We start from the raw sequence: 14,769 nt of genomic DNA, 5'->3' as shown, positions 1-14,769 counted from the left end.
CGCCTCAGTTGCTAAGGCTGAATGGCGTCGCCTGCCTCCCACCCTGGCAGGAAGGACGGGCACCGTGGGGGATCAAACCCCGTACCCTTGTTTTCCAGACACTCAGTGGTTAGGTATCTACTCCCCATCCCAGCACTATCCAAGCCCAATTCCCAGCACTTCCGTATCAACGGGATTCTATCCCCCGTACCCACTTATCCTCAAAACTTGTCACTGTTACAATCTGGTTGTGTGGTAAGTTATGTTCTTTCACCAGGATGACCAAATTGATGGTCGCCACCACGAATGGATGTAACGGCCTATCCAGTCAAAATAGGTATAATGACTACGTCATAGTTCATCGTTCTTAAAGGTGAAAAGGTTGCAACAGCACTGATCTGAAACGACGATTGCACAGCTGCTAGAAATTTCTTATATTGACGGGCACGGCAGATACTTATGTCATGCCCGAGACTCAAACATTAACCCGAGTTTCAACGACCACTGCGCCGGCAATGCACGTACACAAGCTCCCGCACACAAGCTCAGCGGGTAACACAAAAGCCTTAACGAGCTACTCAACCCTTCCCAGGTACGCCCTACACTACTGCACTTTTGCACAGCTCATTGAAAAACCTCGCCGTTCGTTGAGTCGGCGTGGCACTGCTCATTATCACCGCCATCCGATCCTGCGGCGGCTGGCAGCGGCGCCGCAGCGGCCGGCCGACGTCAGGGTCCCTTTGGCGGCGGCGGCGCACACGCGCGGCCCGCCGTTCTCCGGCTGGCCGAGCGCGGCTGCCAGACCGCGCTGGCCGGCACGCAGTAATGAAGACACGGCTGGCGGAGGTGATGGGCGGCGACGACCGGCCTCGCGACGCGCATCGATTGTGACGATCCCTGGCGTTCCCCGCCGGCCGCGTGCGTCGGAGACGATGCGGCCGGCCGGCGCGCACGCGTTGCCGGCGTGCCCGGCGGCGGCCAGCGACGGGTCGCGGTTGAAAGGCAGGCTGCCGCTGCTGCTGGAGAAAAGCCTGCGGCTGTATACGTAAAGCTTCTCGCATTAAAAGCTTCACAGATGTATGCGTCGGCCGTGAGCTACGATCTACATCATGGTAATCGGCTTACGCTTCGGCTTCCAGCGCTCCAAGCCGGTGATTACTTAGTTTTCAAGGAGAGGTGAACAACTTTACATCCGTGCGGATTCATGTTCGAAAGCATGCACATCAATCCAGGATCTATTCAACTGAGCTCATTCTAGCTTCAACCGTGCGGTATGGAACGTGTGTGTTTATCTGAGTGCATGCCACTTGTGCCATGCTCACTGGTGTGAAAGAACGCTGCACAGGGTGAACCTCGTAATTCACCGGTAATGCACGTTGTTAGAATGCGCCTGTTATTCATTTTTGAGCCCACCTATACATGTACCTGCAAACGTGACTGCGTCAGCTTCATTTACATCTCTTCGAACCGTTTTCCATTAACCGACTCTAAAGTCGTTATTCAGGCACACTAAATCCGGTTTCAATTCCAATTAGCGTCAGGGGTCTGGGGCCGGTACGTGGGCTCATCAGATGGCCGCTAAAATGTTGCAGCGTGAATTTAGATGCTGCTTCAACTTCCTTCCCTTGAACTGATTGATCAATTACTGGAGTTCAAGGCACGTGTTTCGGTGTCAGCTGACTGGCCACTGATAGCACAACTTTTGGCATATATTCTCATAATGGCTTTTTACGTGCATTCACGTATATTTCGACCTGAATCGAGAGCAAGTTTCAACTGACTTGCACTTGGTGTTAGTTGTCACCGCTATTGAGATCACCGAAGAACCCGCCGTTGCGAGGCCGTGCTCGCCCTGCTCAAAACATCCTGAAGTCACCTCATCCATTTCATGCAGCAGATCCTGTCCCGCTACTGATGGGAAGAGCTCCTGGGTCGCCATGCAGGTGTCCGCCCCAGCAGTCGAAAAGAGGCACACAGGTGGAAATCTCCGTGACCCTCGAAATCTCATCCCCAGCCGGGGGTCGGACCAGGAGCACGCTCCGGTAATTGCGCCGGGACCCGGCGGAGCCGACACTGAGCCGCGCTCGAGGCCGTCCCATCTCGTCTTAGAGCCTCGGAGCCACAAGCCGTGATCCGCGGCCGGGTCGGTCCCACCTGAGCCCGCCGGCGCCGCCGGCCGCCAGGTGCCGACGCCGGCCGTCGTCGGCCCCGACGAGGCTGCGTCGCGACCGACGGAGGCGGCTCAGTCGGTCCGCGGGGCGCCGTGCTGGCGGAGGTGGTCGACGGGGCTGGCCGGTCGGACCGCCGCAGTCGCCGGCGCAGCTCTGGGACGTGCCCGCTGCAGCAGCCGGTGCTGTCTGGTGACATTGGCACAGACTCGGCCGCTGACACTGTCCAATGACACTGTGAGCGTTGCAGCCAGCAGCACAGTCCCTTGACACTGTGACAGCCGCAGCTGCCGGCACCGTCCCGTGACATTTTGGCCAGGCAGTTTTGGGGACAGTTTTGTGGCACTGTGACCACCGCAGCTGTCGGGTCGGCTCTCTGACACCGTAGCAGCAGCAGCTGCAAATACACCTCGACACACCTCTCGACACACCGCCGCACCCACGGGCTCACGCCGCGGCCGAGTTCCGGACCATGTGCGCCATGGCCGCCCCGACCGACCAGGACGACTTCGAGGTGATGAAGAACAGCTACCGCTCGTCCACGTCGAACCTGGCGCTGAGCGAGGCGCTGCAGCAGCTGGAGGAGAGTCGCGCGGCGCCGCGCAGTCCCCGCAGCCCGCAGGCGTTCCACCTGTCGCGGGCGACGCGCGCCAACACGGCGCCCTCGGCCGTGGGCGCGACGCGCGGCCGCACCGTCGACCGCTCGCCCAGCCCGCGGACGCCTCGCAGCCCGCGGAGCCCTCATAGCCCGCGCAGCCCGAGCGTGTCCCGCTCGCCGTCCCCGCATCCGAGCAGGTGAGGTGGCCGAGGGGAGACGCGGCAGCGACGGTCAATACGGGCCGCCGGCCGGCCGCCGCCAGGAAATGAGGCGATCGGAGACAGCGTCCCGTCCGGTCCCCACATCGGCCAGCCGCCGGATAATGCCCCGTCTGTTGACGCTCGCCTCGAGGCGGTGTTGTGGTCCGGGCTCGTTCTCGAGATGAGCACGTCGGTGGTCGGCAATGAAAACAGTGCCGTGGGGCTGTCCGGGGAGGCGTTAATCCAGGGGTGTCAGGCTGAGCGGGCAGGCCTGTGGCGTTAACGGTGTTGTTCTGCTGTGGGAAATTGTCCTTGAAGAAACGATAACGAGTGGAAAATTTGGGTTGTGCATGCAAAACAAGCGCATTTATTATTCGTCGAGAAGACGCTGCTGTCGTGCAGAGCTTGGCAATGCGAAAAGTTCCAAACAGAAACATAACAACGATCCCGACTAAATTTTTCCCCTGGTAATAAAGACATGTCAGAATAACTATGAAAATGAGGAATGCTGTTATCAAAGTGCTCTGAATCTATACCAGAATTACATATGAATGCTGTAATAATTCATTTCGAACGTTAAAACAAGCATTATCGCACAGTCAAGCCATGTTTTTCCACAACAGCAATCAGACAGTGACTCCGTCTTTGATTCTCCATACTCCAATTGTCTTTGATCATAGCGGCTCGTTTTTTAGCTAATATTTCAATGATAGGTCATTTTAAGACGTTTTAGAGCTGCATTAACCAAGTCTAAAAACTACTGCACGTGGAATAAACCTGAGAAGGGGTGGCCGCTTCATGCCTTCGTGTTGTAACTGCAGTTTGCTTTCCCTCTCCTGTCAACCGACCAACAATAACAATACTTTGACTTTACACACACTCTCAAGAGCCCGTCTGGATGAAAAACGCGCGAGGACACAGACTGCCAGCATCGAGCCAAGTCGGGGTTGTGGGAGACATGCGGCACAAATCTGGTGCCCCATCTGTGATGTGCTGCTCTCGCACGTGGTGGGATGCCTCGGCATCTGGGCAGCTTCAGCGTATCCCAGTCGCGGTGTTTATGAATTGTAGAAGCACTCGCTCGTCCGCTTCATTTTTAAATCCGACGATCCTTCCGATCCTTCCAATTTCCGTTCCATTTCCATCGTCCCAGTCCTCAACTAAATTCAAGACCGCGCCGTCCATCAGCAGCTCTACAGTAATCTTTCCAAAAGCCACCTCCTTATTCCTATTCAGCACGGCTTCCGCTCCGTCACTCGACGGAAACCGCACCGACCACAATGTCTTACCACCGTTCATTCGCCTGTGACCATTAAGATGTCTTTCTTCTGTTCCCACTGGAATTAGACCAATGTTTCGATGCGAGGGACCACTCAAAACGTCGATCAAAGTTAAATCTTCGTAGCATCGACTCATCCTGGTTTTCTGACGTTATCCTTGTTTTGAATTTTCGGAACGAAAGGCTGAGTGTGAGTTTCAGTTACATTAAAATAAACGCAAAATATTGGCATACTTGCGACGGGTGTGAAATACGAAGAGACCAAAAAGTTGCAACTTACATGCAAGTTTGCTTGCATGGCTATGGGTTCAGGGTATCTGCTGAACATAGCTTGTTGCATATGCCCTGAACCCACCATCGAAGCTGTGTCGTTCAATTCATCGGACAATTTTGCATCTGCCCTTTCGCCGAACAGGGCTGCAGAGGCCTTCAACTGCCGCACAATACTACGGCACGGCCGCCCGGGCCTGAGTTGACCCTTGATGGCCAGTTACCAGCAAAACATTCCCAGATCATTTTCGTCGAGCAATATGGGACCCGTGCCATGAGTCGCTGGATTACGAATCCAGCATCTTTTCCAAGACCAAAAAGCCAGGATCTGGATAATGTAAAAATATATCCCCCCACTGCCCAAGAGCGTCAGCGTTTTTCAATGATCGTTTTCAGACCTCTTTTCTGCTGGGTCAACGACATCGGCCCGTCCGCCGAAGACGTGATGGCTGTCCACTGCGCCGACGACACTCAAATAGTGGCAAAAATCCTGACATTCAGAAAGTCGTCGCTCGCATTGAACGAGCCATGGTCTCCCTCAACATTTGGTTCCAAACAAAATGGACCCAAAGTAAATGCCGCCAAAACCGAACTGATGTTTTTCGGTATCGCACGAAATCTGCGCAACGCTTCGGAATTACAAGACAAATTCCGCGCCTTTGACCTACTCCTCATTTTGGAGGCCTAAAGTCGTGGCCAAAGCCTTCACCGCTCTCTCAGTTCGGACTAGCACGTTGCCATGGTAACTAGGGTCCGCTTTGGGGCCCTGAGTGGTCAGTCACATCTGGCGGGGTAACCTACCAGTACCACCCGCCATCATCTCTGCGGCGAGAGCCCCAGCCTTCTCACAGATCCGTTGGTGCATTTCGAGAGATGGCAACAACACAAAACAGGGCCTCTTTCGCCACGAAATTGCCAACTTATCGACGACAGTAATTTTTGGTCGTAGCAAACGACGGCCGTACGTCGGGTCTGGTAAGGAGGATGACGTGAGTCATCACAATCTCACATTGTCTTAAGCACAACTGTGCCGTTACGGTGAGCGGGCCGGAGAGCTGGCAGCAACCTCACCGCTGCTGCGGAGACCCGACACCGCACCACCCGTCATGCCTTCCCTGGCGTTCACCGCGGTCCCGCGCTGGGCTGGGTAGGAGGCGTGACGGCTGTCGGGGTCGGACGCTCTGCAGCGTGCAGCCGCCGAAAGTGCTGCGGCTTCCCGCGCCGCTGTTGAGCCGTCACCTCAGGTGACGTCACGTCTGGTGACGTCACGTCTGGTGACGTCCGTCTGAGGCCTTCCAAGGCAGATCGACTGATCGGAGGGTCGATCTCGCTTCATCATCTCTCCGACTTGACGGCATTTGTTGCAAGAGGTTTGCGATAAACACGCGAATGACCACATTTTATCCGGCAGGGGCAACGCTCAGCATATATAGCGTCAGACAACTTCTTTGATGAGAAGTATGGGGCATTTTCGAGTGCTTTTGTCTCTTCAGAAAAATTATCGTGTGATAACAAACCATGCTGATGCGTTGATAATAGTTATGGACCGATTTACGTGTTATATGTCAAGCAATTTTCCAAGTTGAAATGTTTTGAGTTTGTGGCCATGAAGCATGGTGTCAAAACTGTTTTAAAATATGGGAATATGAATCAGAGGCGTTTGATATACAATACCGTTTTTAAAAATCGATCAGTTGTAACTTTTTGAACATTCTTGGTAGTTCGAGACAGCACGCTCAAATTACTCTATATGGTTGTTGGTAACCAAATCATGAGATTCTACGCAATTTTTACAAACACATCTAGGTATGTCTCGAAATTTCCAGTGCACAACAATTACAGTGATCTACCCGCATCTTTCCGCTCTCCAGCCCCACCCTCTACCCGTCTCACCTAATTTGGATGTGTTTACCAGGTCCCCGTGACAGCTCAGTTGTGTTTACCAGGTCCCCGTGACAGCTCGGGTGTGTTTACCAGGTCCCCGTGACAGCTCGGGTGTGTTTGCCAGGCCCACATGACAGTTCGGGGATCACCAGGTATGTACATGCATTTGATCAGCTTGAACACATCCGACAATGCCAGAGAAGCCGAAACGGTGAAAGTGCTGGATGCCATCACTTCTGCATGAGAAGGCCAGAAACGCAGCGTGTTCCAACACAGATTGCCCAGTGCGCGGTTGTCTGAGACCTCGGTGCTGGTGTTCTTTGATATCAATGCCACCACATGCCTTCTTGTGAGATGTGGCGAAAAGTGTCCGTGTTAATATGTTTCCGAAGGTCGATGGATTATCGTACGATATTAATACTATTGCACTTGTTCTAGCATTAGACAGCTCCTCAATCAGCAAAAAATCGTGAATTTTGCTTGTTTTTTAATTTCAGGAATAGGGGGGGGGGGAGGGTTGAAAAAAGCGCTAAATTCACAGCATAGATCGAAACCTATATGGTTTCGTTTGTGTCACGTTTTGAAGTTTAGGTCTTAACCTTAGGGTCAAATAAAGTAAAAAAGCTCGAACTAGTACAAAGGTCAAATCAATTTCTTGAGTGCACATATACCACATCATGCACACACCTTAGAGGTAATGTCTGGTCCTGTAAGCTTAGCAACATCACCTGACACGTTTAGGTTTTGTTGGAAAACTTAACATAGTTAACCGTAACACATGCGGGGGTTTGTTGAAAGGTGGTCACGCCGCCACAATAACGCCTTCCAAACCTTACTAGCACTTAAAGGCGGAACCACACAGATGAGTCGAGACTTGGGGCTGGGCGGAGATCGTGGACGCTGCTTAGTCATATCAAATACGTTCCAACGGCGCCGTCGTACAATGATATCGCCAAATCTCTACGACCAAGTACACTTGTGCTTCAAGTGGCTCGCACCGCTGTTTGCGCTGCTCCTCGCCCGGGAGCAGACGGTGCGGGCCTCGTACGACAGAGGGTCCCAACAGGAGGCCCATGGCACGCGCCGTCTGCGTGCTATCGACCAGCCCCGCATGCGGTGGCGTCCTCACGCCTGGCACAGTGCGTCGCCTCGGGGAATGTGGACGTCACAGGGAAAAGGCAAACGATAAGCACCTTTTTTAAGTCCATCTTTTCACTTACCAATATTGTGGGATGTCAACCTCATCGGGGAAGGAAGTGTACGGCCCACGGATTCCATGCTCGTAAAGGTATGCATGACTTGCGCCGCGTGCATCAGAAGACAGCGGGCTGGGGATACCGCTATTAACGGGCAAAGGTTGCGAAGCATTACTGTACCTGCACGTTGCTGGCAGATTTAAAATGCAAACGTATGCAATCCACTTACTCTGGATGCCGACAAGGGTGTGGCTGTCGGAGTGCTTCAACGACGTTAATGGAAAGTGCCAGTTATGCTTGCCATCACTTAGCTGAGCGCCCTCCGCGCCCAATTGTCCGGTGGGACTGTCTTCATGCATACATGCATATGCGTATACATATCTATTATATATGTATATACATATATACGCATATGTGTATATGTACATACATATACATATATACATATATATATGTACATACATATATATATATATATATATATATATATATATATATGCATATATTCTCACGTTGATGTTAGATTGATCGTAGCCATAAACGTAGGGAATCGGTCCTTTAGAAAAAAACACTTTTAGATACATACATGCGAAGCAAGTAGTGATGCCTCCTCTGGTTCCCGACGCAGCCTTTTTGCCAGCCCCTCTCCATTTTTTGGTTCGATATTTCCCTACAGTTTTGGCTTCAGCGATGAACACCGCGCGAGGGCTCCCCGACATCCCCTCAATGGCGAGGCCCATACCGCCGGATGATATGAAAAGGGAATAATTGGAATAAGGGACAAATCAGCCCGAAAGATATAGCGACGCTCTTTAAATGACCGGGGTTGTCGCGTTCTCTGTTCTAGGGCCTTGGTCACGTTCCAGCTATTGCGTGGCAGTGAGCTGCATCGAACCAAAAGTCTTAGCGCGGATATCTCGCTTGAGGCGTCAGCGTGGTGTCGCGGCTATGTATCGCATATACAACGCTGCAGCACAACAAAACTCAGCCCCCAGCGTGGAGACGTCCATTGTGCTCATATTATAAAGCAGTTGAGGTGGAAAACCAGAATTACGATGAGCATGCTTGTCCTAACTCTATAAAACACAGTGTTGTATGGCTGGTGCGTATGGAGATGACTAGGTTTGCGGGAGGTGGTGCGGTCGGAGGTGTGCTGAACCGTGCATTGATAGATCGGAACTCAATTAACATTCTGGAGTGCTTCTTTTGATTTTTTTAGGCTGGGGTGCTTCCATTGAAAATAAGCGAACCTTGATGCACAGAAAGTGTTGGTTAAACGCTATTAAGCAAGCAATGGTTTTCTTGCGAAAACTTGATGTTTTGGAGCTGTTTTCGTCTTATTGTCAACAAAAAATAAGGTTAAGCAAAACAATGAAAACCGAGACATGTGAAATACAGAAATTGCTTCGAAAAGGTGCATGCCCTTCCAATGCAATTTTATCAACATGTGTAAATATAATACATTATTCAAGCTCCCATATCCCGACATCTTGACACCCCCCATCAGTGTACTACCCTGAGAGTTGCACAGATATTGGCAGCTAACCCGGAAGATCACGATGGTCGACACCGAGGGCGAGTTAGGAAAATCATTTGTCACGAATATTCGACATCATGAACATTTCACGGACATTGCAAAATCCTAGCCATTGGTGTTTCCTTCTTCTAATTCACGATAGCTCTAGCTCTAGTTTTAGCCCTGGTATAGCCACTACGTTTTAAACGGATGAAATGTTGGAAGCCATTTCCTTTGTTACAGCAAAGAAAAAACGAATTGAATTGAGCGTTCAACTCATCATGCCGAAATGCGACGTGTATTTGCTGCATATGAGAAAAAACCTGCTTTTTAATGCGACGAAAGGTATTTATTACTTAACTAAGGTACATTATGCAGTAATCTTTGTGCAATCCGACATTTTGGAGCCTTCTTATCGCGCGGGCAGTGTTCGTGGATGTTTCAGCAAGGACTGGGAAGTGGCAGAGTCTTATCTCGGTATGCGGCACACTTCAGGTAGCGGCTCATCAAAGCCCGTATCCGGGGTCAAACTCCATCAAAGGCTCCAGCCCCAATATCGCCTTAAACGGATCAGGCGGCGCAGGCTGTTCCCGCCATTGCTGTAGTTCGCATCGAACGTAAAAGTTAAATTCGCTTCCGCGGACTCGTGAGAAGTTAGTCCAAGCCATCACTCTGAAATTTCCCCGCGGTGTTTTCACTCGGGTATCTCGGGAGCTGGCTGGGAGAGGCGGCAATGAATTAGCGCGCTCCCTCATCCTGCGGGTTTACCACGCTAAAAGCAGATGCATAACTCAACTGTTTGTCCGGAGTCAGGGAGAATAAGTTCAAAATTCTGCAAGGTCGGCACGCTCGACATTTTCCGAAGTCCGAGCTACCTAGAAGGGGCTGGACAGTGCTTAGGCTATGTGTGCGCTTAAGAGGAATCAAATATAATTTTTTTTTTTTATTGAAGCGTTTGATTTTGTGAAGGTTTGCACTACACTGGCTGGAAATAAATTGGTGCGATGACTTTTACTGCAATAAAGATGCCAGAATATGTCCGCACAAATGTCTTTTTATCTGTGCTCTGCCATTAGACGTAATGCATAGGTTCGAACCGATTCAGACGTAATACGCATCCCATACATTACGAACGCTGGATCGCTTTATCGTGTCGATGACGTCGAGCGCGTCACTGAGTGACACATACATGCACTGTTTCCTCATTATTGCAATCCATTTTCATAAATGTGCCCGAAAATATCCCCTCCAGCTCACTGTCGCATTTTGCCGCACGCTCTGATGTTTTAGGAATTTTGCGAAGAGCCAGCGATTATTCAGCCAGCTCAACCGAGCTTGCGTCACGTGGAATGAACTGGACCCTCGTAATTATACGCGCTGGGCCATGCTGCACCGGCTGAAGGCCGGACAACACCGGACGCCAGGACCGCCGTGTTGGGCAGGCCGGCACGTTAATCATTCGCCTCGGAGTAATGCCGGCGACCTGGAATTTGGTGGGGTCTAGGCTCACGCAACAAGCACTGCTTAACGCGGGCTCTGGACTCAATCAATCCATCCGATCAAAATGTTCGGACTAAATCTTAAAGCACTGTGCTTACAAGCTTAGTTGCATTAACATTACACCCTCGAAAAGAGCTGCGATCAAAGTCGTCGCTGAATGTAAAGCTTGTTTGGGACCCCGGTCACGCATGACATCCCAGGGGTGCAAAATATGTTGGGGTTGTACCCGACCGTTGTACCCTAACAGCATTATCGGTCTTTGCATACAAGACCATAACACGGCCGCCTCATTGTCGTTGGAATACGACGCGTTAGGCGGAAAACGACGCCGTCAGTGATGCCAGTCAAGTTTACCACTGCCTGCCCCCCCCCCCCCCCGCTGGGCACGAGACTGGGGGGGCGGGCCAGCTACCGTACCCAAGAGCCGGCAAAACTACAGCAAAACTGTACTTGACTTCAACGCCGCGTCTGTACAAGACGTGGAGGTGTTCAACGAATTAATCGTTTAATCCTGGTGAATACTGGCGTTGCGAGTTAAACATCTCTCACGCTCTGAGTTCATCTCCACAGTCAAGATCACAGCTTTGTTGCATTTCCACCGGCACCACTGGTTCCAGGTTAATGTACATCAACCCGTTACGGTATAGACGTTATGCTGCAGTGAACAGTGGCTAGCAGAATTGCCAATAGAAGGTCGCCGCTGTTTGTGGGCATCGGTACGGCATGCATGCAACACACTGATAACAATTTGCTGGTCACAACCAGCACAAGATGTGGCCTGATTGGTGTAAATATCTTGCACAGTGTACATATCCTGAGGAGATCCCAGCACGCGCAAGCAAATCCTGAGCTGACGCTGGCCTGTGATGAACGCCCAATCGAATGCAAGATTGGACATTCGCTGTCCAATCTTGGATATGCTCCGAAGGGAGAGGCTGAGCGGTGGCATAGAATAATGATGCCAATAAAGTTGTTATTGCTATTCTATGTCACAACACCAATGCTAATGAACGTTATTCATACGAATGAAATTCCTGTCTTGAATGGGGATTGTATATCCTCGCACCCTGCCGCACACCATCTCCATATGCATGCAATATACATCTCATCGTACTACGATTGGGACAGCTACTCGCCGAGAAGGCAGATCACAGCAACATACCGACGGGCACCCGACGGAGCGTCACTGCTGTACAGTGCTGAGCTAACACCAAACTGGTGACTAACACAGCATGCGCTGTGAGTGCGCTTAATGCTCTCCTGGAATCAAAATTCAAATTTTACCAAAGGATGGAACTCCTCATTCCATGAAATTCCATGAATGGCCTCGCAATGTCGCAATCCCGGAGTCTTCTTGGAACTTTGTCAATGAACCTTTTGGATCCACAATCTATGACATCATTTCGTGGAAAATCTCCCTCAGATCTGGGATCTTTCTCGAGATCCAGGAAACTCGCCAACGCATTCCGGAAGCTTAATAAACGATGTCTGATGATCCGACGCCTCGTCACGCGCGAGGGGGGGGGGGGGGCGCCGGCGGTTCCCCTGCGCCACTGATGCGTGGAGCTATGGGGCCGCGTCTCGCGCTGAAGACGCCGCACACCGCACCACGACGACCGCGGCAGCGTTCCGGCCGGTGCGTCGCGCGGCTGCTGACGCCACTCGCCCGAAGCTGCGCAGTTGACTGCGGGCGAGTCGAGAGGCTTATTGCCTAAAAACGCTCGCGACCCGGCTGGCCGACTGGCTGCCGCGCCGGAGAGGTGTCGCCGGCTGCGGAGCTGGCCTCTGATTGGCAGCCGGCCCCCGTGTCAAGGGAAGCCTGTCGCGAGTCAGCCAGCTGCCCCAGGGATTGCGTCAGATTGACAGCCGTCAAGTTTGGGCATTTCAAAGCAATTTTCCGGTTGTATTGGATGTTTGACGATTTGATTTGATGCACTTGCATCGAAATTCGTGGCATTGCTATTGCCTTTGGTTAATGTCGTGTGGAAGAAGGACGGCTTTGCATCCACTTTCGTTCAGATCAGTGCTGGAATATTAGACTCATGAGCCATTGATCTACGCGGGAAAGTCGCGGTTCACGATCCTATCGCTGGAGAAAGCGAGCGTGTAACATTCCATTTAAGTGTTGCACAAGAATGTACCCCTCGCACAAGTAGTTAGAAGGATGGAAGGTGCTGACTCTGCTACGTTTCCGAATGGATGTCATTCTGTTACACAAGTGACCTTCTCTAGGTTGGTTGATTCGCAGCTCTTGCCCAGACAGACAGCAGGGACGAGATTCTTCCGGCGGAAAGAAATATTCCTCCCGCCCGGAACGGCTAATGTTGTCCTGCCTTGCAATTTTCAGCAGGTCTCAAAGTCAGCAGGTTTCCTGCCAGGAAGAAAAAATACTTGGAACAAAGCATGTCCGTCCCGCCCTAAGTACTCACACGTGTTATGTTGTGTTACACACTTTTGTAAAACCATATTCGCACGTTAATATTGTATGCTTGGATGAAACTAGGTGTGCAAGAATGTACGTGGCTTATTTGATACTCATTTGTGGCATTATCCAGAATCACTATGGCACACCTCTGCTTGCGCTGGAGGACATATACATTGTTTTCCTTGCATCCATGGCAAGCAAGAGCGCTTCAAGGCTCAACCAAGGCAGTGGGTTTTGTGAGTAGGTTGCAAAACTTAAAAAATCCTGCAGGTCTTTCCACGTTTCCGCCTCGATCCGGGCAATACTTCTGTACAGACGATTTTCTACTGACTGTTTAGCCAACAGTGCTTGGAACTCTATTTTACGACATCTGTGCACATTTTTGCCCACTCATCTACTCAACTCTGACTAGCCCACAACCCAGACCTATGCCAGGCCTATGCCCTGACCTCTACCCAAACGTCTTCCCAGAGCTCTTTCCAGGACCATCCGCCCGGACCTCTGCCGCCCTCTGCGCCACCTGTCACGTCTGCGTCTGTTGTCGTCCGAGAGACCACCCCTCCCCACCCTACTGTCGCCCCCCCAACCCCTCTCCGGCACGACGCAGAAGTGGCCTGTCTGCGCTGCTTTGTCCAGCCGACCGACGGCCCAATCTCATCGTATTGACCCCGTCGGAAGGAGCATTGTCGGCGGGCTGCTGTCCGCCTCCCCGCCGCCGCCCGCCACGTCCCGTCGCCGGGCGGGCTTCGACCGAAACGAACCGTGACCTGCCGAACGGCGGAGGCGGGGCCGGGCGGTCGTCTCGGCCGGCGCCGTGACCTCATGGGATCGTGACCTCATGGCCGTAACGGGACTCTGCTTTGGTTGGCGAAGATTTAGTTGTGAAATGACTGTCGTCTATAGGGGCTCCATCCTCAGTCGGCATCGTTTCGTTTCGAGACGTGTTGCAGTCACCGTGCACCGGGAGCGCAGTACCTCTTTAGTTTCAGTCTATCTCACGTCGGAAGAAACGTTCCACCATTTAAAAAAAGTTTAAAAAGAAGCAAAATGAAAACGAAACGCACAAAACCTAAAAAACGAGTTGCGGTTACCATGGGCCAGGAACGCAGTATAACAAACACAAATGAAAACGAAACGCAAAAAAATTAAAAAAGAGTTGCGGTTACCATGGACCAGGAGCGCAGTACCACCTTACTTTCAGTCCACCACACAAGTCATCTCTGAAGAAGCGTGGAACCGTTATCACGAGCGTCCATGTCAGTAGAACGAATCATTTCACTTTCGCGAAATGCGCCTGTTAAGTTCTGGTTTGGAGTCAGAACGGCACGGTACGCGCGGTTTGACTCATACATGACGAAGGTCAGTCAAATGTGGGAAAAATTATAAGAATGCCATTCCAGAAGAACTAACGGCCTCCTATTAACTACTGCGTCGCATGGTCCAACGCTGACGCGTAAACAAACCGTCATCACGATGAGACATCACGTCTCACCCATGTTGTCGGATGGTTCAATTCAAAAGCGTCTTGGATCATATTCTGTCCTTCCAACGCAGACGATGGGAGTGTGCCACGCTGTATGAGATTCGCCGAATATGCAGCCAATTCATCGCCGACACGACTCAATAAGAGTGTTTTGTGATGCGGAAAGGCTCAGAAGTACCTGAAAGAAACGCATCTGAGAATGGCTGTCAGGTGATGCGTCCAACAATGCACACGAACCGTACTGATCTACTCTCTCTCTCTCTCTCTCCTC

The 14,769-nt window shown here is 51.5% G+C and overlaps 1 protein-coding gene across 1 annotated transcript in view; it reads left to right on the top strand.

Moving 5' to 3' along the window:
- Positions 1 to 2,619: 2,619 nt before the first annotated feature.
- Positions 2,620 to 14,769, top strand: part of LOC119098256 (uncharacterized) — a gene marked incomplete in the record, with an annotated part of 53,629 nt that continues 41,479 nt past the window's right edge. The window contains 2 exon segments of the mRNA XM_037221179.1: positions 2,620 to 2,787; positions 2,830 to 2,942. Coding sequence (XP_037077074.1) covers positions 2,620 to 2,787; positions 2,830 to 2,942 — 281 coding nt within the window.

This window comes from Pollicipes pollicipes, unplaced genomic scaffold, assembly GCF_011947565.3.
Source record: "Pollicipes pollicipes isolate AB1234 unplaced genomic scaffold, Ppol_2.1 Scaffold_4740;HRSCAF=5597_pilon_pilon_pilon, whole genome shotgun sequence".
NCBI lineage: Eukaryota > Metazoa > Arthropoda > Thecostraca > Pollicipedomorpha > Pollicipedidae > Pollicipes > Pollicipes pollicipes.
The sequence above is the reverse complement of the archived record's forward strand: the minus strand, read 5'-3'. Positions and strand labels throughout refer to the sequence as shown.